The sequence below is a fragment of the Balaenoptera ricei genome, chromosome 10, assembly GCF_028023285.1.
Source record: "Balaenoptera ricei isolate mBalRic1 chromosome 10, mBalRic1.hap2, whole genome shotgun sequence".
NCBI lineage: Eukaryota > Metazoa > Chordata > Mammalia > Artiodactyla > Balaenopteridae > Balaenoptera > Balaenoptera ricei.
The window spans coordinates 59,183,420-59,208,103 of NC_082648.1; the positions used below are offsets into that span (position 1 = coordinate 59,183,420).

Consider the following 24,684-nt stretch of genomic DNA (forward strand, 5'->3'; position numbering starts at 1 on the left):
ATCCCAGGCAGAAAAAAAATTGGAGTGCAAAGGTCCTGAGATGGAGTATCAGTTAAGTTCAATTGAGAATAAGATGGCCAAAAATAGTGGCTTTAGCAAGACAGAAGTTTACATTTTCCTCACACCAAAATCTGTATGTAGGAGTGCGGGGCTGATATGGTACTCTAGAAAGGTCAAGGACCCATGTTTTCACCAGGTTGAGGTTCTGCCACCCCTAGGATGGGGGAGCTTGCATATGACCCAAATTGGCAGCTAGAGTCCCAGGCCATCACATCTATATTCCAGGGTGCAGGATATAAGAAGAAAAGAAGCAAAGGACTGAAGGTGTGCACCAGCTATCTTTTAAGGATGGTTCTGGAAGGGAGCCACATATCTGCTTATAACCCATTGGCGAACTACCACATGGCTACAGGGAGGCTAGAAAATACAGTCTTTATTCTGGACAGCCATATGACCATGTCTATTACTATGAAAAAAGTGGAGAAATTTTAGGGGACAACTAACAGTCGTTGTTTGCTACAGACTGGAAAAAGCTTGGTACATGACAGAAACAGAAAGGAGGCAATGAGAAGGGTGAGAGTACGATGAGGCTGGAGAGGAAAGCAGGAGTCAGATTATGCAGTTTTAAAGGCCATGGTAAGGAAACTGGATTTTATTCTATTTCAAGGAAACCACTGCAGGCTTTTAAACAAGTAACATAACCTCATCAAGTTTTTTAAATGATCACCCTGGCTGGTACGGAGAGAATGGTTTAAAAGGGGTGCAGGGAAAAGTGGAAGCAGAGATGGTATGGATATTGCTATGCAAGTGATGATGGTGGCCTGGACAGGGTGGTAGCATCAGAGGTGATGAGAAGTGGTTGAATGCAGAATAAACACAAGGAAGAGCTGATGCCACTGGCTGATGAATTGGACCGAGAATGTGACGAATCACAGAAGATTCCTACTTTTTTGCCTGAGCAAGTGAGTGAACTGTTGGCAGTACTGTTTACGGAAATCAGGAAGACTACAGGAAGACAATTTGGATTCAAATGTTCTGTTTCAGCATATGCTAATTTTGAGATGCCTCTTTTTTATTCCTTGGCATGGTAAGATTTTCAGGATTGTCTATACCTTTTAAAAAATGGGAGGCCTCCCTTTTCTAAAACTAGTTATATACAAAGTCATTCTTCCCTTAATAAGGAATTTTTTTCTCAATCTAAATCGGTAATTTTTCTGTAAGATGCATCCTACATTTCAAAAACACACAAAATACATACTCAGTATGGCCTATTTTTCAAGTAAGACAATCTATCAAAGTGAATGGTTTAAAGAAAAAATTCACAACGTACCAAATGGGCAAATTTTATCAATATTAGCAATAAAGACGAACTTTTAGATGCAATAGGACAATATTAAAAATACTTAGAGTGCTTATTAGAAAGCCATAAATATAAGAAATGTTGGTTTATTTAATACCTAGAAGCTACCTCTAAGGTAGGTATTAAACAAATTTCGCAAACTTATGAAAGATTGGGCACCACTAATAGAACAATTTTAAACTTGTTCTCAACAAGGCTTAAAGTAAATTTATCCTAAACAAATAGCGTTCTCAATAAAACAATAGTATCAGTGTATTTTTCCCCCAACACTGCTATGCTACACATTTACCATGAAAATGTTTGCTGCTCTATCTTTTCCAGTAAAATACCCAAGGGAATAAAACCCTCAAATTAGACCTGTCTCCTTTTGGAAGTGATTTCTCCAATTTTACCAAAGTTTATACTATTTAAAACTTGTGGGACTTCCCTGGCAGTCCAGTGGTTAAGACTCCGCGCTCCCAATGCAAGGGGCACAGGTTCGATCCCTGGTCAGGGTACTAGACCCCACATGCCATGTGGTGTGGCCAAAAAATAAAAAAATAAAATAAAATTCACAGAATTGGGTGTTGAGAGACCCGAGGCACCATTAAAAAACAAACAAAAAAAAACACCCAAAAAAAACTTGTGCTCTGAGTAAACATGGGGATGATAAAAATAAGGGTCATCTTTTGGCTTTAACAAAGTCCTATGCTCTATATAAGTCAAACTAATAGATTAGAATGGTAAGTAATACTTGATGTTACTATATACATAGACGCACACCCCACTTTTATCATTTTGTCTTACAATTCCAAATATTAATAGTTAAACTGTCAAGTTATTAATAGCTAGATTAAAATGCTCAATAATACACAGATATATGTATTAATATACCTATATGTATGACATATACTTAGAGGTATAGTCACTATTTTAACACACCATCTTACATAGTAGAAGGGAAAGCTGAAGAGGCAGGAAGGAACTGTTGGGGGAAGGGGAAGAAAAAGGGAAGGAAGAACATAAAGTGTTGCTCCTCCTTGAAATTTCCTGAAGTAAAAAAACACAATGAAGCAGAATGTTTAATGAAATGAATAACCAGGCAAAACATTTTCTACTGGCTACATCAGCTAATTTATCAAAATACCTTGTACTCTGTAAACACAACAAAGTCACCTAATATTTTATAGTATGCTTATTTTTCTTGCTATTTATGACTGACAGATGCCTCTTGCCCTTCAGTGATAAATTTTAAATTGAATCACAGTAAATTTTTGGAAGAAAAGGATGATTTTATACAAGAAACAAAACAAGGGAAGTAGACATTTTATTTACTCCAAATGAATTGTACTTTACAGTAGTGAATTCTATTACTCAAGTAGAAAGGAATTAACAATTTTCACTTAATGAAACTACACAATTCCTAAACACGCATGCAGAGGCTCTTTTTAGGTCCAAAAATGTCAAGTAAAAAGGGAAGAGTTGATCAATACACAAAGGAATAGAGAGAGATTTATTATTTCAAAGAAAATAAAATTAATTTCACGTTGAGTGACAATTATTTTTCTGGGAAGCAGAGACTTCACTCTCCTTAAGTTTCCCCCAAAGCCACCGTAATTTCAAACGGTCCTGGTGACAGCGCAGACAGTCACTCCAGCTTACGTGGGGATTGGGGAGTAGGAGCGAGAAAAGTGCTATAAATCTAACTCAGCAAAGCTCACCCAACAGTATTTTAAAAACCTGCTCCCCAATATGCTCCCTTCCGACAAGTTAAAAAACAACAACAACAAAAAGGGAAGGGGGGTGAGTAGAAAATACCAAGGGTTTTCGACTGAGGGGAACTCACTTCTCAAGAGTTGATGGTGACGTGCTGCCGGTCCCTGGAAGTGCGTGAACAAGCACCGGAGGTTTCGGGGGCTGAGGGAAGAAAAGGGGACAGCAATCAGATCAGTTTCAGGTGGCGGGAGCGAGGTGGGGCCGGGACGAGGCGGACGTGGAGGGGGGCGGGGTGTCCGACACGAACACAAACACAAACACGTTCCGCGTCCCCGGGGAGGGCGGACCGACGCCACCTCACCATTCCCCGCCCCTGGAGCCCGCGGTCCTCCTCGGACCTAGGGCCCGTGGTCCTTGCGAAGCAACCCGGCGGCCCCAGGGGAGCCGTAGCGGCCGCAGAGGCCCTGCTCCCTGTAACGACTGCGGAGAAGCTACGAGCCTCCACGCGAGTCGGTGAGAGAGACGGTGGAGGCCGCGGGGAGGAAGGTGAGGGAGTGAAGCGCTCCTCCCCAACCCACCTCGAACGCGCGGGAAGCGGTCTACCCACCCCCAACTCTGTCCCGTCGGCAATCGCCGCTCCCACCTTCCGCCGCCGCCTCGAGGGAAGTCGGAACGACGGGGGTCACGGCGGGGGTCAGAGGGTAAAGGTCTTGCTCCCAGCAGCCTCCGCGGTGGATACGTCGCCATCTTGGATCCGCGGGACAAGAAAATTCATGCGGTGAGTTTTTGGCAAATTTTCGGAAGTCTGGCAGTGGGGCGCGCGGCGGGGGCGGCGGATTCGGGGCCCCCGCAAGGCGGGGGAATGCCTCGGGGCCGGGCCGGTCGCGCCCGGAGTCCGCGGGCAGCGTCCCGGCCCGCCGCTTCCCGTTGCTTTTGTCTCGGCTCCAATCGAGAGAGAGAGCAGAGCGGGTGGGGAGGGGGGGTGGTGGCGGTGGAGGGAGGGAGGGGGTGTGTATGGGGAGGGTGGTGGACGGGACGTAAAGCGTCGCTGTAGTCGGGTCGCTGCAGCGGCAGTTCTGGATCCTAGGCCCGGTCCCTTCAGCTGGCGCTGGGGCTTCCCTCAGACTCCTTTCCCCCGGGCTCCCTCCAGCGCGGAGGAGCCTCCGCCGCGCTGCTTCCTGGGGAAGAAGAGAAGGCGGCAGCGGCGGTGGCCAAGGACCCCGGGCCCGCTTTAGACGGCGCTGCCGCCTTCCTGGCAGCTGCCGCGGTCTCTGGCTCTTCACATTCTCTCAGTACACGCACATCATCTGCAACTTATGTGTGTTTCTGTGTATGTACATGTAAAAGGTGGGGGACGCTGGACTGGCTAACGGGCCTCAGGAGCTGCCAGGCCCTTGGGTACCGAAGGCTATGGGTGGTGGAAGAGAAAGAGTGCAACTGGGATGCTTCCTCTGCTTCCGTACCCGGGGGGTGAAGGTTCCGTGGTCTGGTAGAGACTGAGTCCGGAGAATCTTGCGGCGGCGGAGGAACCCGAGGCGCCTCAGTCTGTGAAGTTGCAAGCCCTAGGTTTCTACTTCCGCCGGGGCCTCTCCACCTTTTGCTGTCTTGGGTCTAACTTAAAAGTTTCGCGGAACAAGTGACTGGGGTTAAAAGAGGCGCTCCTAGTTCTTAGTTTAGGCTCTGTGGTCCGTCTAGGAGAGACAGCCTCTAACTCTTGGTAACTGTGGGCCTTAGCGAATACGAGTTTTTTCCTTTTATGAGAACATTTCCAAGGTCTTAGAATTTGCGTTTATTCCAGGCACTGTGGGTATGATATTACAACTACAAAAGTCTTACATACGGGTACCACACTCTTGGAAGGAACCTAAACATCAGCTTCCTTCGAATCCTAGGAGATGCCTTCACTTTTCAACATCCAGAAGACCGAATGCAACACATTTTGTTTCAAAACTCTTGGTCAAAGAATCCTACTCCTTTCTTAATCTTCTGGACGGTTTCTAATAAGTACAGTGATATCAACCCTTAGATTCTTGGCGAAATGGTAGGAAATACCTAGTTAGAATCTGTTCATGAGGGAGGCCATGCTTGAATTTAGAGTTCAAAGTTGAACAGATTTTCTGTCATGCTTGATTTTAGGAATTTCTAGACCTCTAGAATCATAAGTGCAGCGTTATTTGCCTCTTAAAACAACATAAGTGGAAGTAATAAAGTAGGGGGTGGGGCTTAGAAATTTGAAAATATCTCTTTACATACCGGGTATATGTTGTTGTTTGGGAATACTTGGTATATTTGACAAGTTATTTCCCAAACGCCAGTGAAGACATCTCTTTTGCAATTTTGGAAGATAACTTTATCCCAGATTTAAAGGGTTGCTTAAGAATCACAGTGGACTGAAATGGCTAAATGGCTACATTAAGGTGGTTTGATGTGTACATTCAGATCTCTTTTCATTGAAATACTTCTTAATGGACCAAGATGTTTAGTTAACTTTGTATGTTGAACTCCGCTTCAGTTTGTAGTTCTCTTGTAATATTAAATCTAAAGGAAAAATACAAGGTACATGTAAAAAAAAGACAAAAATTCTCCACTTCTTTCTTGACTTTGTAAGATCCTCCTTTAATTTTAAAAAGGTTCTTTACTCTCATTTTTTTTTCCTGAGGGCTTGAATTGCAGTGACTTCTGTGATTACTTTGTATTGTGTTTTAGATAGGAATTGAGAAACTTTCCCATTTTTTGGCATTCTAATTAATGTAAGCATCATTTGTTGGCAGAACCCTTTTATTCTAGGTATACTGTATAGCGATATCTGTAGCCTAATCTGATACTCTTGGGGAATTAGAATTGCCTGTACATTTAACCAAGCAAGAAATACAACCTTTTAAAGATTTTTAGTTTCTACAATACTTTAGTTTTAAAGTAAATTTATATGGCAGAAAAACGAAGACAAAATGCATGAGTGAGTGATTTATATTCCCTTCCATTTCAAAGTACTACTTGATCTTGGAAAATAAACCTCAGAATGATATTCCTCCCCAAGAGAACTAGTTACCTGTGTTTTTACTTAATAACCTTGGATATTTAATTTACTTTTTGATTTTTCATAGGTACTTCACAGTTAGTTATCTGAAAATTTTCTTTGTTCAAAAGTAAATAAATATTTAGATTTATGAGTAGATTTCATTAGAAGTGCTTCTAACCCAGTTGTTTTGGTTCTTATCTCTTCAGCAGATACTGGTATTAAAAGTATTTGTATTTTGAAAGACCTTTACAGAAATTTTTGTAACATGTGGGAAGTTATAGTTTTACCCTTTTTACTCACAAATATGCTTCATAAGATTTTCTAATAATACAGAAAAATAAAGAAAAGGTATGCTTCACACCTAAATATGAAATAATGATTAGACATTACTAGATTGGTAAAAATAAGTTAACTATTCTTTGCTCTTTAAAAAGCAGTGTTAAACAGTATTTTTTAATTGTCAACATTTTTAACTGTAGGAAGTTCATTTGTGATGATTACATATTTAAAGGCAAACTTTCCATGTGCTTGCTTAATAGGCATTTGAGGACAATTTATGCAAACAGTGATACAATCTTCAGAAAAGATACTACTTAACAAGATTTTGTTACCTAGACTTCTAGTGGATTTTGTAGCACAAAGAAGCCAAAGAAACCAAGGTACCAGGTAGGGCAGTTTTAGAGGCAGAGGTAATCTGAGTTGCACTGTAATGTTTGAATAGAATTACATGCAATATTGGTATCACAATATTGATATCAAAGGATCTAGTGCTGTGACAGGAATCATTCTGGTTGATGATACATGTGATTGTTCTTCCTTGCTATGGATGATTTCTACCCATGATACTTAGAGGAGTTGAATTTCATTGTGACTTTTACTAGGTATTTTTGGAAAGATCTATACTAAAATTGGTGTCTGTTGTAGAACGTCTACCTTCGAAAACAAATAGAATGAACACTAGGGTTTTAAGGTTTTAAAATTATTTTGTAATTTTTACCTTGGTTTTGTGCGTTGAACTTTTCCTTCTTCAACTTCAATACTATATATATATTTTTTTTTTCTTGTTGCTTTAGTTTTTCTGTTTGACATCCTTTTTTAAACTCTTAAAATTCCTCTCATGACAAGTCATGCTGATATGGCTTGTTTATTTATTTACTTTGTCTATACTATTAGAAATGACTTGGAAAAAAGAATTCCTAATATTTTTTTCCTGATATCTTGTTCTCTGAAATACAGATGATAATCTCTTGGTATTATCACTTGGGGGTATGCTACATTATGCATTAATAAAATGGTTTACAATGTTTATTTTTTGTTAAGGCCACATAGCTTATATAATCATGAAATGCAAAATGAATTATCTAAGAGGAAAAAAACATAATTTTCCTTTTCTGGACACACTTTAATATTTTGTATATGTTTACACCAGGGACCTAAGTCTATTTAGATATAGCTAGATATTTTGGACATACCTGCCACTTACCCTGAAAGTTTTCCCTTTTTTTGCTTTCATGCATATGTTTTTATGCGGGGCTTGGAGGGGATGGTGGTGGTATTTTTAGTATCACTTCTCTGTTGTTTGACAAATTTCTTATCGTTCAAAACTACTCTGGTGTCACTTTCTTAAAGAAACCTTTCCTGATTTCCCAAATCCTTCTGCTGTACTGCTTTTATTGTTCAAATTTCTATTATTGAATGTGTCACATGGTATTGTAATTTACTGTCCATCCCCACCGTCCACCTTAACCTCCACTGGATTGTAAGCACCTGAGAGGTAGGGCTTTGTCTTATTTATATTTACATTTCTGGTACCTTCTAACTGCGTAATACTTAGTAGGTTATCAATAAATATGCAGTAAACTGAAATGGTGCCAAATTGTCATTTGAGAGTGCTGTCATGTGTTGTTTCCCAATCCACTGGTCTGAAACAACAGATTGGAAAAGGGTATGGGAAGAAGGGCATCCTGCATTCCTTTACTTCCTTGAGTCATTTCTTACAGTTCTGCTTCTTAATTACCTATGGGAAACTAGATAACCAGCTTCTTAGAAAAATGTGTGTGGAGTGAGTACAGGACTGAGGGAAGGATGTAAGTAACAAAGTGTTTCTGGCAGTGTTTAGGTCTATATTTCTTGCTGTATTTTGTATGGCTAAGGTCATTGGTTGAAGGAGATACTTTGTGTTTACCCCATAATATATTTACAGTTGCTTAACCATGAGCTTCTATTAGATTTGGGCTTTTTGACGTTAGATTCTATGTCCTCCCCCTTGGCCGCCACCTTTTTACTCCTGGTGCCTGACCTAGTGCCTAGTACAAAGTAGGAGTTCTCTAGTTTTTGAATACCATTCTCCTTATGAAAACTGGCTGAGATGATTTAATGTATTTTTATTGGCTGTCCAAATTTCCAAAAGCTCTACAAACTGACTTTTTAAAAAAGCAAGTGTGAAGGCAAATTCCAACTGAAATTGGTAGCCTAATCATGGTCTATCTGTGTTAACCTGATTTTCTGTTTTGATGCAGAAATATTAATGTATTTGATGGCAAGTGCTGTCTAGGCCACCCTGGGAGGTGTTAGGTCATACATAATATATATGCTATCTTAACTTTCTAAAATCTGATAAATTTCAATTCTGGGAAATACGTGGCCTTTAAGGGTTTGAATAAGAGATTGTGCACCAGTTTTGTGTCCCTTTTTTGAACTGTAGAAATCAAAACAGTAAATGATATACAGAATTGCATTTAGTGGAGATGCTAACATTTTTTTTAAATGAATTTATTTATTTATTTATGGCTGCGTTGGGTCTTCGTTGCTGCTCTATTTGCAGTGGGGGGGCGGGGGGGGGCTACTCTTCGTTGCAGTGCTCCAGCTTCTATTTGTTCTCTGCCTTTGCTTCTCTTTGTTGTGGCGCATGGGCTCTAGGTGCGCGGGCTTCAGTAGTTGTGGCTCGCGGGCCCTAGAGCGCAGGCTCAGTAACTCTGGCACAAGGGCTTAGTTGCTCCGTGGCATGTGGGAGCTTCCCGGACCAGGGATCAAACCCGTGTCCCCTGCATTGGCAGGCGGATTCTTAACCACTGCGCCACCAGGGAAGTCCCAAGATGCTAAACATTTGACTTAAGATCTTAGAAATGTCTCATTTGCCTACGTATTTTTCATTGACTTTTTTTTTTTCATTGACTTTTTAATGACTAAAAGCTACTGAAGATACAGAGAGTATATTATTTTAAAAGAGTTTGTTCTGGTACTGGGAACATCAGTTTTTTCTCTGCTTTTAGTGGATTGAAAGGTCTCTCCTTATGTGAAAGTAGATGAGAATGCACTCACAGTACATATTTACTTTGCCAAGGAATGATAAAATAAGCAAGAGGAAATTTTGTGTTCTGGCACTTTAGGTAACAGTGAGTAAGTACACTTGCATTTTTTTCAAACTTATTGATATACCATTTTTCCATTTATATACTTGGATGTTGAAACATTACTCCATCTTGTATGAGCATCTGGACAAAATGTAATGACAGATTATGTAATACAATGTGTTTCCGAGAGGAACATTTGGTTTTGTGTCATATCTGGCAGGAATGTGTTTTTGTGTTACTTTTTACATTGTAAATTACGATGCTTATTCTTCATGCAAATTTTGTACTTAATTTTCTGTTTGTAAAAGAGTCTTTCATAGATTGGTAAAATAATAATATTCAGTAAGTTTACCATGCCATTCAAAGGACCTCATTCCTTTTGACTTAATTTTACTACTTAACACGTACCTAAAAAGTGCTTTACAGCCTGCAGAGCACTTCCATATTACACCATCATAATTTTATGTGGCTGTCATTTTGATGTTAAGATTTAAAATAAGGTTAAATTTTAACATTAACATAAAAATAGAACAATCAAACTGTTTTGATTAGTATGAAAATTAGTAAATGGGAATTTTGAAGGCCATTTTATCCTTAGATTGGACTCAGCATCTAGTGTCTTTCTCACTTAATTTAATGCTACTCTATAGGGAAAATCCTGATTTATCAAATTAAGTAGATGTAAGTAGAAGATTTGTTTTTGTTTTTAATTGATCATCCTGCAGATTCAGGATCATTTAATTAAATTAATATGGAAATTTGAAAGAGAAGTATTAGGAAATTTGTGTTTCAAGCTTGACTTTCTGGGAGAATGCAACAGCTGCTCACATTTTTAAAAATGATAAACATATTCATCAAGAAACACCAAAACTTTTAGTAATAATCCTGTGTTATAGTGAGAGTAAGTAATAATATTATATTACAGATACTACATTTTACACATTTACTTATCGCACAATTATATTTTGAGGTCATGTGCTAACTTTGTCTTGATTTAGTAGTGCATGGAATAGTGCTTTTGGGGTGTCGTTTTTATAATTTTATGTGAGTGAGCATGTCTGGCCTTAGATTAGAAAAAATTCAGAGCTATAGAAACTAATCTATGCACACTTAAGAGAAATTGTACATATATTCATAGACATGTCAGGCTAAACTTTGAGGTCTATAGCAAAACTATTTAACCTGATGGAAGAGATAGCAGTCTCCAAATTTTAAATTTGATATATGATGCACTTTTGTGTTATGTATGATTGTGAATCACACATCTAAAATAGATATGTATGTATAAAACAATTATATATAGTCCAGTGCTTCAGGGAATTTGACCTCTGACTGCTATTAAGATGTTTCAGAGCATAGTTTGAAAGTGAAGACTTTTTCTCCTCTCTGCAGATGCGAAGTTCATAGAACTTGCTTGTTTTTCAGTAGACACTTTCAACTAAGTCCTTTAATAATTTGAGTGTTTATTTTCTTCTAGACATTGCTGTAAGTGCTGGGTATATATGATGGTGAACAAGGCAAGTTTCCGCCTTCATGGAGCTAACGTCTTAGGGGGGAGACGGATAATAAACAAGTAGACACAATTTCAGAGGGTGGCAACTATGATGAAGAAAATAAAGGGGGATACGGGTACAGCAATTGGTTAGGGATGGAAGGAGGAGACTATTTAAGTAGGGTGATGAGGGCAAGACCTCTCTGGAGGTGGCTTTTGAGCAGAAACTGAGAAAGGAGAAAGCCATGCAAAAATCTGGATCAATGTTTTTCCAGGCAGAAAGAATAGAAGACCCTGAGATGGAGTCAAGTTTTTCATGTTTGATGAAAACAGGAATTTCATCAGTAGTTACTTAGTGCTTTCTGCATAAATAGGGGTAAACTCTAAAGGGAAAAAGAAAAAGAGATGATTAAGATGTAAATCTGTGTCTTTCAACTGCTGAAAATGTTGTGATGGACCCAGTAATTTATAATACATTTTATGAAGAACTATAGGGAGGAGGAATTATTTTTCATTTAAGAGGCCATGATGTTTTCTGGATCAGGTTGTGGGGGGTATCTCTGTATTAGTGGAAAATTATAAAGGAGAGCAAACTTAAAACTCTCTTTGTGTTTGCGTAGAATTATCAAAACCTCTAAAAGATTTTGTTTTTGCAATATTTTAGATAGATTTTTCTAAGAAATTAATCAGTAATGATTTTCATGTTTACTTAGATTTCCTTGTACAGTTCAATACATATTACTATGTGCCATACACTGTTAGAGATGCAGTGAATAATTCTTGAAGTTCACTTTTTGTGGTGCATGTTATGGGTACATGCTAGAGTAGAGCAACCTTGTTTGAGGGAGTTTAAAGAGTTGGTTTCAGGTCAGTGATGTTTGAACTGGGTTCTGAAGGGTGATTTGGAGTTCACTTAGGTAGGGGAGGATACGGAATCAGCATTGCAAATACAAAAAGTCTGGAAGACTAGGCTGGATTTAGAGAATGGCGCAGTAATCTCCTATCGTTCTTGATGCAGTTCTGCAACCTCATGAGAAGTTGACTGAGGGAATGAATTTGCCATAGTGTGAGAGACTTTTTTTTACATGATGAGGAATAATTAACCAATTTATTTTGACAACGCGAGTGAAAATCAGATTTGTGCTTCAGGAGGAAATTTTAGATTCCACAGACGATTTATGATTAAATTTACAAGCTTGATGCTTTAGTGTATTTCTAAAGTTTTTGAAGGATTTTTTTTTCTCTCTGTTAGACAAATTATAATTATTCTGTATTCATGTTGGCAGGATTTTTTAATTACTAAGAACTTTGAAATTCTATAGTTTGTTATCTTCCAGAGAACTTGTTATACATATAAACCAATGCCCATAATGAAAAGTTTCATATTAATGGATGGAATTTGTTATGTAAGTTTTAGGGCAGGCAGAGTTTGAATGTTGTTATTTGACATTGTTTGCAGGCATGAGATTTAACATTACTTCAGTAAATTAGAGTAATACCAAAAAAATCTAAATTAGCAATATAATCATTCATAGGAGCTTATACCTATAATATATTGCTAGCAGTGCATATTTTACAATGCTGAGGTGTGTGTGTTCTTCAAAATACTGCACATAACAGCTGTGCATTTATTTTAGGTTGCTAGCATTATTTATTCTGACACTGAAAAAAAAAGAGCCCAAATGAATGTTTTTAAATAAAAAGAATTGATTCCCTAAGAATGCTGTTTGAGCAAATTACTACTTTGATAGTATGCATTATATACCACTTTTTCATAGCAAAAGTTAATGATTCTACGTGATGACTTGGAGCTGCCCAAGTTGCCTAATTGTTTAGTTCATTTTTGACTGAATAAAATGGAGCTCATTATAACTATTTCCTATTAAAGAGAGTTATATTTTGCTGGACTTTTACATGATTTTGTTAAAGTCTCTGGTACTAACCAGCCTGAATTGGAATCACCAATTATGCTTTTAATTAGCTGTGTGACTTAATCCTCTCTAAACTTCAGTTTTCTCACTCGAAAAATGTGGATAAGTAACTGTATTTACCTCATAAGGTTGATATTAGGAATAAAGGCTCTTGTGGGTGTTTTTGTTTGTTTTTTGCTTTTGTTTTTGGAGTGGGACTTGCCACTTAACTATGAGCTTCTGAGGCAAATGAGAATTAGCCACAATTTATTTCATAGAGTACACTATCCTTTTTTTTTGTATCAAATTTATAAATGTAAACAAGAAGAGTGCAGTTTTGTTCTTACAGTCTAGACATGTTTTTCCTACCAGGAATTTTGTTTAGATGGTGTTAAGTATAATGTGTAATATTTTGGGTAACATAGATACATTTTAGCATTGCTCTATCTGAAGCATTTGGCATGGTGCATGGCACATAATAGGCACTTAATAATTCCTTTGTTAAATGGGATAAATCGAATGGGGAGAGCATTGACTTAGCACTCGGACTGTGTCTGCCACTTACAGCCTGAGTTATGTTAGGTTATCTATAGCAAGTTACTTCTCTGTGCCTTAGTTTCCATTTCCTTAAAATTAATAAAATATCTTCTCTTAGGCTTATTTAGAGGATTAAATACAGTGCAAAACACCTGACAATAGGTTCTTAGCAATGTTGGTTCCTCTTTTCCTTTATACAGAGTAAATATTTCAGAATTCTGGAGGAAGTTCAGAGGAAATAATATAGCACCTATGATTTACTTTTTGGAAGTTGAGAAAGGTCACTTATTTACCTTTGAGCATGTGCTCATTTTTAATGGAGGGATAATATATTATTTTGGAAAGACTACCACACTTGGATTCAGAAGATGGGTTTTAGTCTGGGCTCCATGAATTTATTAGCCATGTACCTGGGCAGATTAGTATTGGAGAACTTCAGCTTTTTAGTCATTTATACCTCCTAATGTTGCTGATGAGAACTGAGATATTGAAAGCAAAAATGTTTGGCTAACTGTAAAGCATGTGAAAGTATTATGGTAATGAGTACTGATTATTAGTGGTTGTAATGAAACTAGTAGTTTCTTAAGTTGTGTGGTTCATTTATTCATTCACTCATTCAATTTACCTTGTGGTACTGCTGCATTCATGTGGTTTGCCCTTCATTTTTATTTAATTAAATATTTGTCTATTGGAGTGGGGAGCGTGGAAGAGTGCGGGAAAAAATGATTCTGCTATGTCTCAGAGTAGGCCAGTTAATACTTGCATGTTTTTTTGCACGATGAACTCCTGATACTTTCTGTGTAAGTGTATATAAGGAGGTCTACCTTGTCTTCATTCCCTCTTCATTAAGGGTGAAAGATTTTGAATATTCTGGTTTATTCCTCGTTTTTGTAACCTGTGTTCTTTCTCCTTATTATTGTTAGCCAAACATATTTTTGTGAATATCATGCGTGCCTTTTTTTCCCTACAAATGAAATTCATTTGTAATTTATAATTAGAGCATTGAGAAGTCAGTGCAGTAGTTTGAAACTGTTGTATATTCTTTGCATTATTTAATGTGTATGAATAATTTTAAAGATCTTTTGGGCCTGAGCCTTTTGAAGCATTAAAATAAATACCATATAAGGAGAGTAGAATAGTACTAAGTAGCTGCAGTAGCAAAGTCAGGAAAGTGAATCACAGAGTAATGAATTTGGAAAATGATTGTGTATTGAAGGGAAAGGCATTGCTTTTCATGTCACCCTTCTAAAAATCTAGTTAGTGATGGTATGTGCCTGTGAGTTCTGCTGATTGTGATTATTTAATCTCGTACTGTTATTTTAAAAAGTAGCTTTCAAGTAAAATATGTTTTCCTTCTAAAAACATATACTAAAACTCTAGAAACTGGAAACTTGCCACCCCCAATTCTCAGGTTGCTCCTCCATTTTTTCATATATCTAAGGCAAATAATTTTAAATGGAGTAAAGACAACTTACTCCTATCTAAAACTTACATATAAAACTTATAAAATAAATTTCTCCATATCTTCAGATCTTGATCAAGATACGCCCCTTTATAATTTTTGATGGTTTTAATAATGATTGTCAGGTACAGCAGTATGCTCAGGCATCAAATATTGATTTATGTCCACTATGTTTATTATTCTAAGAAGACGATTTATTAGCACATTTTAGAAAAGTTTACAAAGCCAAAGGCTTTTTACTTAATTTGCTGCAATTAACTAGAAGTCATTAGAGAATTCATTCTTCAGAATAGTCTACATCCTGAACTACATGGTTAAATAGATTTTATTTTTATTGTATGTGCCAGCCTTGGGCAAATAATGTACATGCCAAAATCCCAAGACATGATAAAGATATGTATTTTTGCTTTTGCAAAATTAGATTGTCAGTTATAACAGTATTTCAGAAATAGTGTTTATTTCTGATTTATCAGTTGGCACAGAAAAAGGACAGTTAATGTTCCTTTGATTTCTAACATTATTCAAATTAATGTATGGAGATTTGAATTTTTTAAAGGGAAGGCTGTTGTAATGGAAATTATGTTCTTTTTTTTAATATAAATTTATTTATTTATTTTTGGCTGCATTGGGTCTTTGTTGCTGTGCGCAGGCTTTCTCTAGTTGCGGCGAGTGGGGGCTTACTCTTCGTTGCGGTGCGCGGACTTCTCATTGCCTTGGCTTCTCTTGTGGAGCACGGGCTGTAGGCGCGCGGGCTCAGTAGTTGTGGCACATGGGCTTAGTTGCTCCGGGGCATGTGGGATCTTCCTGGACCAGGGCTCAAACCTGTGTTCCCTGCATTGGCAGGCGGATTCTTAACCACTGCACCACCAGGGAAGTCCCAGAAGTGATTTTCTTATAACTTGCCTATTTTGTAGTTTTGGATTCTTGAATACAGATATATATTATTGCAGCATAACAAGGAAGTAATACTGTTACTGAGTGGCTGAAGCAAATGTGAGGTTATGTGCTGAAGGAGCCTGTGGTTAAAAAAAAGTAGTAATAATGGCATATACTTATTACAGAAAAAGTGGAAAATAAAGATGAGGAAAAGAAGAAAATAAAAACGACTTGCAGTCCTGGAAACTAGAAGACTGTTAACCTGGGCAAACATTATTTGTTGTTTCCACTGTTTGTGTGTGTGTATGTTTAAAAGCACTCCAGTCTCTTTTGGTTTTTCTTCCTGATTATTAAAGTAACAAAAATGAATTTGGAAAATTAAGAGAAGTATAAAATAAGAGGAGGGATTTCCCTGTTGGCACAGTGGTTAAGAATCTGCCTGCCTATGCAGGGGACACGGGTTCGAGCCCTGGTCCAGGAAGATCCCACATGCCCCAGAGCAACTAAGCCCTTGTGCCACAGTTACTGAAGCCCGCGCACCTAGAGCCTGTGCTCCGCAACAAGAGAAGCCACTGAAATGAGAAACCTGTGCACTGCAATGAAGAGTAGCCCCCGCTCACCGCAACTAGAGAAAGCCCGCGCGCAGCAATGATGACCCAACACAACCAAAAATAAATAAGTAAATTTATTTAAAAAAATAAAAGAGATAAAACATCCACAGACAACCACTCTTTTCATTTTTGTAATAGGGAAATTGGGCTATACTTACTGATTTATCATTTCTGTTTTTTTAAAATTTACATCGTAAGCATTTTCCAGTGTCATTTAATATTTACCCAAAACATGATTCTTAATGGCCAGAGCATAACTGACCTAATGATTCCTTATTATTGAACATTTAATTTTATTTTGATTTTCCAATTATATAAGGAGCACTGTGATGAACAGTTTTGTACCTGAATTTTTGTTTACATATTTGGTTATTTCTTTAGAAAACATTTCTGTAAGTATAATTATTATTTTAAAGTATTAGAGGTACTTTCAATGCTTATTATGTAATGCTGTGTCCTTAGTCAAATTACTTTTCAAGTTTTAGTGTCCTTTCCTGTTAAATAGGTATAATAATGATACTTATCTCAGGATTGTTAGGAGTGAATGACAGTATATGCACAGCGTTTAGCTCGGCCTGTAGCATAAAGGATACTTCTTAGAGAGGCTTTCCTCAACTGCCCTTTCTTAAGTAGGCCCCTCCTCCTGTAGCATCTATTACAATTAATCATTATTTAACAGTTTGTCTCTTATTCCACCACTAGAGCATGAGAAGGGATCAAGTCAGTTTTATTTACTAATGTGTATTTGAAGCCTCATATAGGGCCTGACAAATATTTGTTGAATGTATGAAAAGTTATTTTCCAAAGCTTTTAATATTTACTTGCCTTACAGCAAGGCTGTGCCAGTTTACATTCTCACCAGCTATGTGTGAATTATCTTTTTTACTTTATTGTCAGTGAAACTGAGTATAGTATAGTTGTGTAAAAAAAAAAAGTCCTAAATTTTGAAGATGTAAGCTTATAATTTAAAAAAAGTTGAATTGTTTTGTTTTTCTGAAGAGTGAATCTTTTTGTGTAATTTGTGTTTTACCTGTTTTCTGTTCATATTCTTTATTGTCAGTAATAATAAGAATAAGAATAAGAGTAAAATAATTATAATCCTGTCGGTGGTCCCTTCCTAAGCATCCTGTGGGAAAAAGTAACTTATAATTAATATTACACGAATAAATGAAGTTAGCAAACATATAGTGGTACTGTACCAGAATTGACCACAAAGTGGTTTAAACAGGTTAAAGTAACAATGTGAAAGTTTAAGGAGATTTTTATCTAATATACTGTAGCAACACTAAAAATGTAGCTAAAATGTTATGTTAATGCAAAAATCAGATTATAGTTTTATTATTTTCTTAAGCTTATGCTGTCTGGAGGGCTTCAATTTGATATCCATGGATGAATTTGAAAAGAGTAAGTGGTTTGCTAGTGGACGGTATGCAAAGTAAGATTTAGGTACTTCATTAGATACTTTGTGTGTTATTTATTCATTCATTTGACAAATGTTTAACTCCTATTATGTGTCAGGCACTGTTCTAAGGGAATTATAGTGTACAAAATAAAAAATAAAACATGGTTTGGCAGATGGCGGTAAGGGTATGGAGAGAAAGAGTCCAAAGGAGTATGATGTATGTATGGGATTCAGATTTAAATTGGTCAGGGAAGTCCTCCCCTAGAAAGTGATGGAGTGAGCCTGTGGTGAGGGAGCAATCCTGTGCATATTCAGGAGAAAGGGGTTCCAGAAAGGGACAAAAACAAGAGCAAATGCCCTGGGAGAGGACGTTTTATGATTTGATGTCTTATGATTGAAAAATTGCAGGAAGTCTATGTGGCTGGAGTGTGGTGGGAAAGGAGGAGAATGGTAGATGGGTGAAGAAAAGGTAGGGACTAGAGGTAAGTTAGGAAAGATTTTGTAAAGCCATCATAAGGTCTTTGGCTTTTACTTTATGTAAAATGATCTTACATATACTCTTCACAGTTATTATGCAAAGTTTGTTGAATGCTTCTCATTTTACAGTTGATTAAATAAAGGTTCTGTAGGACAGCCTATAATTAACTTCTCCAAGTTCATATAGCTAATGAGTGGCAGAACTAAGATAGAAACTTAGGTCTTTGACTTCAAAGCTTATGACTTTTCTTTACACTGTTGTTCTTCTTGCTCTAGCATATTTCTGGAGGCATTCACTTTTTTTTTTTCCCCCTTAAACCAGGATCCATAGTGTGGATTCAGGTTGAGTGTTGATGCACACGTGTGTGACTGAAAAAAGAAACAACAACAAACCTCAGAAAGCAGTTTCCTTACTGCAAGATGCATTCAGATGTTTTCTATTATATATCATGTTTTAAACATGGTAGTTTTGACTCAGTTGATTTCATGGCCCACTGTTGGAGTCTGTATTTTGAAAATCACTGCGCTGTTTCTTTTGGAATACCAGAAGTTCCGTATTTATCTATGGCTCTGAATTATGCTAAGTGTGGCTTCTATGTTTATTTCAAAAGCATTTCTTATATCTATAGAACTAGCTCTTAAATTGGGAAGCAAGTGTAATGCAATTAGTAGATTACAAAAATATATAACATTTGAAGATTCATATATGATTTAAATTCCTTGCAGTAAAACTCTAACTTAGTAAGGAAACTTTAGTTGGCTGAATTAAATCTTGTAGTAAGAGGACAGGGCAGTTAAGAACAAGGAAGCTAATGCTGCTGGTATTACTATTACTGATTTCTGTCAAATGTTTATTATACTAAGATTTTTTTTTAAGCACATTAATATGCTACTTAAATATTTTAGGAAGATTTAAAATATATTTACATGTATCTCCTATTAAGATTTTCCTTTCTCAGGGCAGGACCCATTTTCATTTTGATATCTATAGGAACTAATGCCTTTCTTTTTCTTTTTTTCAAGGTTTTTTCTAACCATTCTTATTTTTAAATCAGCTTTGTCAAGGAAGTTTACATATAATACAAGACAGCCATTTCAGGTTTTTTAACAAGAGTTTTGACAAATTTATGTACCTGTGTAACCATTACCACAATCCAGATAGAAACATTCCCATCACACCCAGAGTTCTTATTGCAGGCAGTCTTCATTTGTAGCCACAGGCAAACCTCTGATTTGCTTTCTATCACTGTAGATTAGAATTTTTTTAGAGGTTTGAACAAATGGAATTGTACAGTATGCATTCTTTTGTGCCTGACATCTTTTGCTCAACGTAATATTTTTGCTTCCTCAGGGTTGTTTCATGTATCAATCTCTCATTTCTTTTGGATAGTTTTTTGTTGCGCTGTTCTAACTGGGCCTAAAAATATGTTGGTTGAATGAATGCATATTTGGTACAGTGAGTATCCCTCCCTCCACAGTTTTGCTGCATTTCTTCCTCTATCATGAGGATGCTAAATCCTCTTCCAGATTGTGTGTGTTGCTAGACTTAAATTTGTGTATCGATTATGTGAAGGTGTGATTTAATAGTAAAAAATGTACAAGGTTTAGAGCTAAATGACCTTGACATGAAACCTTGTCCTTGTTCTACCATCCTATACATATAGGCAAGTTACTTAACCTTTCTGAAGCTTAGTTTCCTTTTTTCTAAATTGGAGATAATTATACTTAACTTTGAATATTGTTGAAGTATTAAAGGTGTTGTATATAAACACTGTATATAAAGCAAACATACTAGGCTCTTGTAAAAATGGGAGTGTAATTCAATGGTGTTTTTTGGGTGGTGGTGTCTAGCATCTGCTTTTTACCTACTTAACAAAATTGTGCCTACCCATGTAGTTGCAGTTTTGTATTTTTTATTAGTATTCATTAGTAGTTTGAAGAAACACGTGTTTATGCTTACTAAAAGTTTCATCTAATGAAAGTGATTAAGGTCTTGATTAGTTTACTTTAGGTCTGGGGTTCCCAACCCCTGTGCTGCAGACTGGTACTGGTCCTCTGCCTGTTAGGAACCAGGCCGCACAGCAGGAGGTGAGCGACAGGTGAGTGAGCGAAGCTTCATCTGCCACTCCCCATGGCTCGTATTACTGCCCGAACCATCTCCCCACCCCACCCCCCCGCCGGTCCGTGGGAAAATTATCTTCCACAAACCGGTCGCTGGTGCCAGAAAGGTTGGGGACCGCTGCTTTAGGTCACAAAATTTCTGCTAATTAAAATTCTAATAAAAATAATAAGTCATAAAATTTTTTAACAGCTTGGAAGGCTTAGTAAAATACAAAGAAGGGGGAAAAAGACCAATAATATCAACTCTTCATTATTGGTGGATAATTATTTCAAAGAGTAATATGCTAGTGGGGAGTAAGCAACCAGGAAACTAACGTTTTTTTCAGTTACGTCTTGTAGTAGGTGCTTTTCACATACCATTTATTCATTCAGCAAATTTTAATTAATGCCTACTAGGTAGCAGATACTTTTCTAGGACATACTTTTCCACCTCACTTTTGTGGACTTTTGAGATTGATGATGATGATGATGATGATGATGATTTTAAATCCCCTGTATGTTTGTTGAGTGCAGTAATATTTTTATTTGGCCTTGGAACTGAGGAGAGTTAATGTGGATTTCAGCAGATTAAATCGGTAGTGTGTGCTTGTGGCCAGAAGATAGTTTTAAACTTATCTAAATAACTAAAAGGTTATTAAATTTTATATTTTGACCATAAACATTGATTGTGCTTGTATCAAATTAGGCTTGGAAAGAACAAATTAAAATGTTAGAGGAATAATAGTAGGTTTTGCTGCTTGTATATAGTATGTAGAAAATTGAGAATAAGGACGCCAAATTTTGAAGGATATCTTTTGGTGGTTTTTTCACTACAAAATTTTAGTTTGCCAATATGTCACATTTTTTAGAACAGTTTTTACAGGATAAGTCTAATTGATTTGTTGTCTTATTGATAACTGTTTAAACCAAATATTGATAACTGTTTAACTGCACAATCAGTAGCAAAAAGTTATTAGATGAAAACAGGAAGAAGGATGGTTCAGTCTGACAGTGTGTAATGTAGAAGAAAAGTTAATAGAACAAGTACAAAGTGGAAATTAAGTGGGGTTATACGTGGTAATTAAAGTGGGACAGATAATAAATTGTGCCTTTGAAGATAGAAAAAAATGAGTTAAGATTCAGTTTTTAGGCATTCAGATAGACTAGAAATATCTTCATTTAGGTTTGTGGTTCTTAATCCTGAGTGCTTTATACCCCAAGGGATCAATGAAGATAGGAGTGTGTTCGTTATTTCAGTATTTCAAAAATCAAACCTAATTAAAATTAGTGTTCTTGGCTTTTCGTAAAAAGTATATCTGTTTATGGTAATAGTGGTCATTTTCTGTAGATTAAAATCCCTTGGTTAGTTACATGTGTTTAATAAAGAGAGAAAAACCATTTTATTTAATAAGATGATAAATAGGAGAAAATACTTTTGAGTCCTTATTGAACAGGTGAGCCTTTTTATACATACACACACACACACACACACACACACCCACACCTACCCACCTCATCCTTTTGATGATGACTTATCAATTGTAATCTCAGAAAGTAATTCCTATTATTTTTATCCAGTATACCTTTTGCAATATCACAATACTCTCTGTCTGGCTTAACATTTATCACTATAAAATATCATTTCTGTTCATTATTTGCTAGCTACATGAAAATTCCATGATAGCAGGTATCTATCCTGTCTTATTTTTACTTAGTATCTTGACTGTATCTCCAGCACCTAGAGCAGTGTTACATCCCACCAGCGATGTATGAAGGATCCAGTTTTTCCATTTCCTCTCTAATACTTGTCTATTTTCGTGAATGCAGCCATTCTTGTGTGTTTGATCTCATTGTGGTTTTTATTTGGATTTCCCTAATGACTAATGGAAATCTGTTTATCTATTAAAAAAAATCCTGTTGGGATTTTGATTGGCATTGTATTTAATTGATCTATAGATCAATTAGAAGAGAGTTGACATCTTAATTATATTTCTTTCCAATTCTTAGACATAGTATGTCTTTTACCTCATCAGTGTTTCGTTGTTTTCAGCATACAGAACTTGCACATGTTTTGTTAGATTTATAACTATGTATCTCATATCTATGCCTGAGTGTCTAATTTTGAGGAAACTATTTGGAGCTGTACTAGCTATTACTAGCATACAGAAGGAGGATTTTGTTCATATCTTGATCTTGCTTTTGACCTTGTAAAACTTACATAGTAGTTCTAAGAGTTTTTTTGTAGATTGTTTAGCATATTTTACTCAGGCAGTCCGTGCCATCTGCAGATAGGGAAGATTTATTTTTTCTGTTTTTCCAATCTATGTTTTTTTGTTTGTTCATTTCTCTTTCTTGCATAATTGTACTGCCTGGGACATCCTTGCCTGATTTGCAGTCTTAAAGTGGTAACAGCTTTATTAAGTTATAATTCACATACCACGTTTTAACTCACCCATCTAAGATGTGCAGTTCAGTGGTTTTTAGTATTTTCACAGAGCTTTGCAACCACCACCGCAGTTAATTTTAGAACATTTTTCTCACCTCAGGAAGAACTCTTATACCCTTTAGCGGGCCCTCCCCTTTTCTTTCAACTCCCACCTCCGCCCAGCTTCAGGCAACCACAGATCTACTTTCTGTCTCTACGCACTTCCCTATCCTACACATTTCATGTAAGTGGAATACATGGTCTTTTGAGACTGGCTTCTTTCACTTGGCATAATGTTTTCAAAGATCATACATGTTGAAGCATTTAGCAATATCTTAATCCTTTTATTGCTGAAGAATATGCCGCAGTATGGGTATATCCCATTTATTCATTTATCAGTTGATGGACATTTCTGTTGTTTCTACTTTTTGACTATTATGAATAATGGTGTTATGAATATTGTGTATAAGTTTTTGTGTAGATTTTCATTTTGTGTATGTTTTCATTTCTCTTGGTTGCATACATAGTAGAATTGTTTGGTCAAATGATGATACTGTGTTTAACCTCTTCATCTGCCAGACTGTTATCCAAAGCAGCTGTACCATTTTTATTTCCACCAGCAGTATGTGAGAGTTTCAGTTTCCCCAAATCCTGTCTAATGCTTGTTATTATTTGTCATTTTTATTGTTGTCATCCTCCTGTGTATGTTGTAGATACCTGATTTACATTACCCTGGTGGTTAATGACATGAACATTTTTTTGTGTACATATTTGGCTACAAATATGTGTTATCTTCTTTGGAAAAATGTCTATTCGGATCCAGATCCTTTGTCTAGTTTTAAACTAGTTTTAAACTAGTTTGTCTTTTTATTAACCAGTTGTAAGAGTTCCTTGTATACTCTAGGTACAGATTCCTAACTAGAATATGTAATTTTCAAATATTTTCTCCCATTCTCTGGGTTTTATTTTTACTTTTTTAATGGTATATTTTCACCACAAAAGTTTTTAATTTTGATGAAATCCAGCATATTACCTTGTTGTTACTCATGCCGTCATGTTGAAGAACCTAAGGTCACGAAGATTTATCCCTGTTTTCTAAGAGTGTTACAGTTTTAGCTCATGCATTTATGTTTACAGCCCATGTGAATTAATTTTTGTATGTGATGTGAGAAAAGGGGTCCAGCTTGATTCTTCTGCATGTGGGTATTAAGTTGTCCCAGCACCATTTGTTGAAAAGACTATACTTTCACCCATGGAATTATCTTGGCATTCTGTCTAAAATGAAATGACCATAAAATGTCAGCATTTATTTCTAGACTTTCAATTCTTTTTTTGTTGCTATATCTATTTCCAAGTCTGGAAGAATGAATCCTTCAACTTTGTTCTTTTTCAAGATTGTTTTTAGTAGTCTGAGTCCCTTGAATTTTTGGAATAACTTGTCAGTTTCTTCAAAGAAGCCAGATTGTTTTGAGTCAGTAGATCAGTTTGGGGAGTATTGCCATCTATGTATTCTGGTCTTTGTACTGTCTTTTCCATTTATATAGTTGATCTTTAGGTTTTTCAACAATGTTTTATAGTTTTCAGAAGATAAATTTTGTAGTTCTTTTGTTAAATGCATTCCCAAGTATTTCATTCTCTTTGATGCTTCATAACTGGAATTGTTTTCTTAAGTTCATCTTCAGATTGTTCATTGTTAATATATAGAAATGCAGTTGATTTTTGCATATTTGTTTTGTACTCTGCAAACTTGCTGAACTCTTTTATTAAACTTTATAAAATCTATTACAGACGGTCCCCAACTTATGATTGTTTGACTTGAATTTTCAACTTTACAGTGGTACAAAACTGACATGCATTAAGTAGAAACTGTACTTACAATTTTGAATTTTGATCTTTTCCCAGGCTAGCGATATATGGTAGGAAACTCTCTAGTGATGCTGGGCAGCAGCAGCAGCAAGCCACAAG

General features: G+C 36.6%; 1 protein-coding gene across 7 annotated transcripts in view; it reads left to right on the plus strand.

Annotated features, from left to right (window-relative positions):
- The first annotated feature begins 3,606 nt into the window (after positions 1-3,606).
- The window catches only part of CNOT2 (CCR4-NOT transcription complex subunit 2), a 112,901-nt gene continuing 91,823 nt past the window's right edge, over positions 3,607-24,684 (plus strand). Inside the window, exon 1 of one of the 7 annotated variants that reach the window (XM_059936493.1) lies at positions 3,607-3,833. Coding sequence is in view for 2 of the 7 variants with exons in the window: in XM_059936491.1 (XP_059792474.1) it covers positions 4,372-4,385 (14 nt within the window). In the remaining 5 variants the exon portion in view is untranslated. Of the gene's footprint in view, positions 3,834-4,356; positions 4,386-5,075; positions 5,097-6,647; positions 6,741-24,684 lie in introns of those variants that run through there. The other 6 variants (XM_059936487.1, XM_059936486.1, XM_059936491.1 and 3 more) reach the window with 6 other exon arrangements.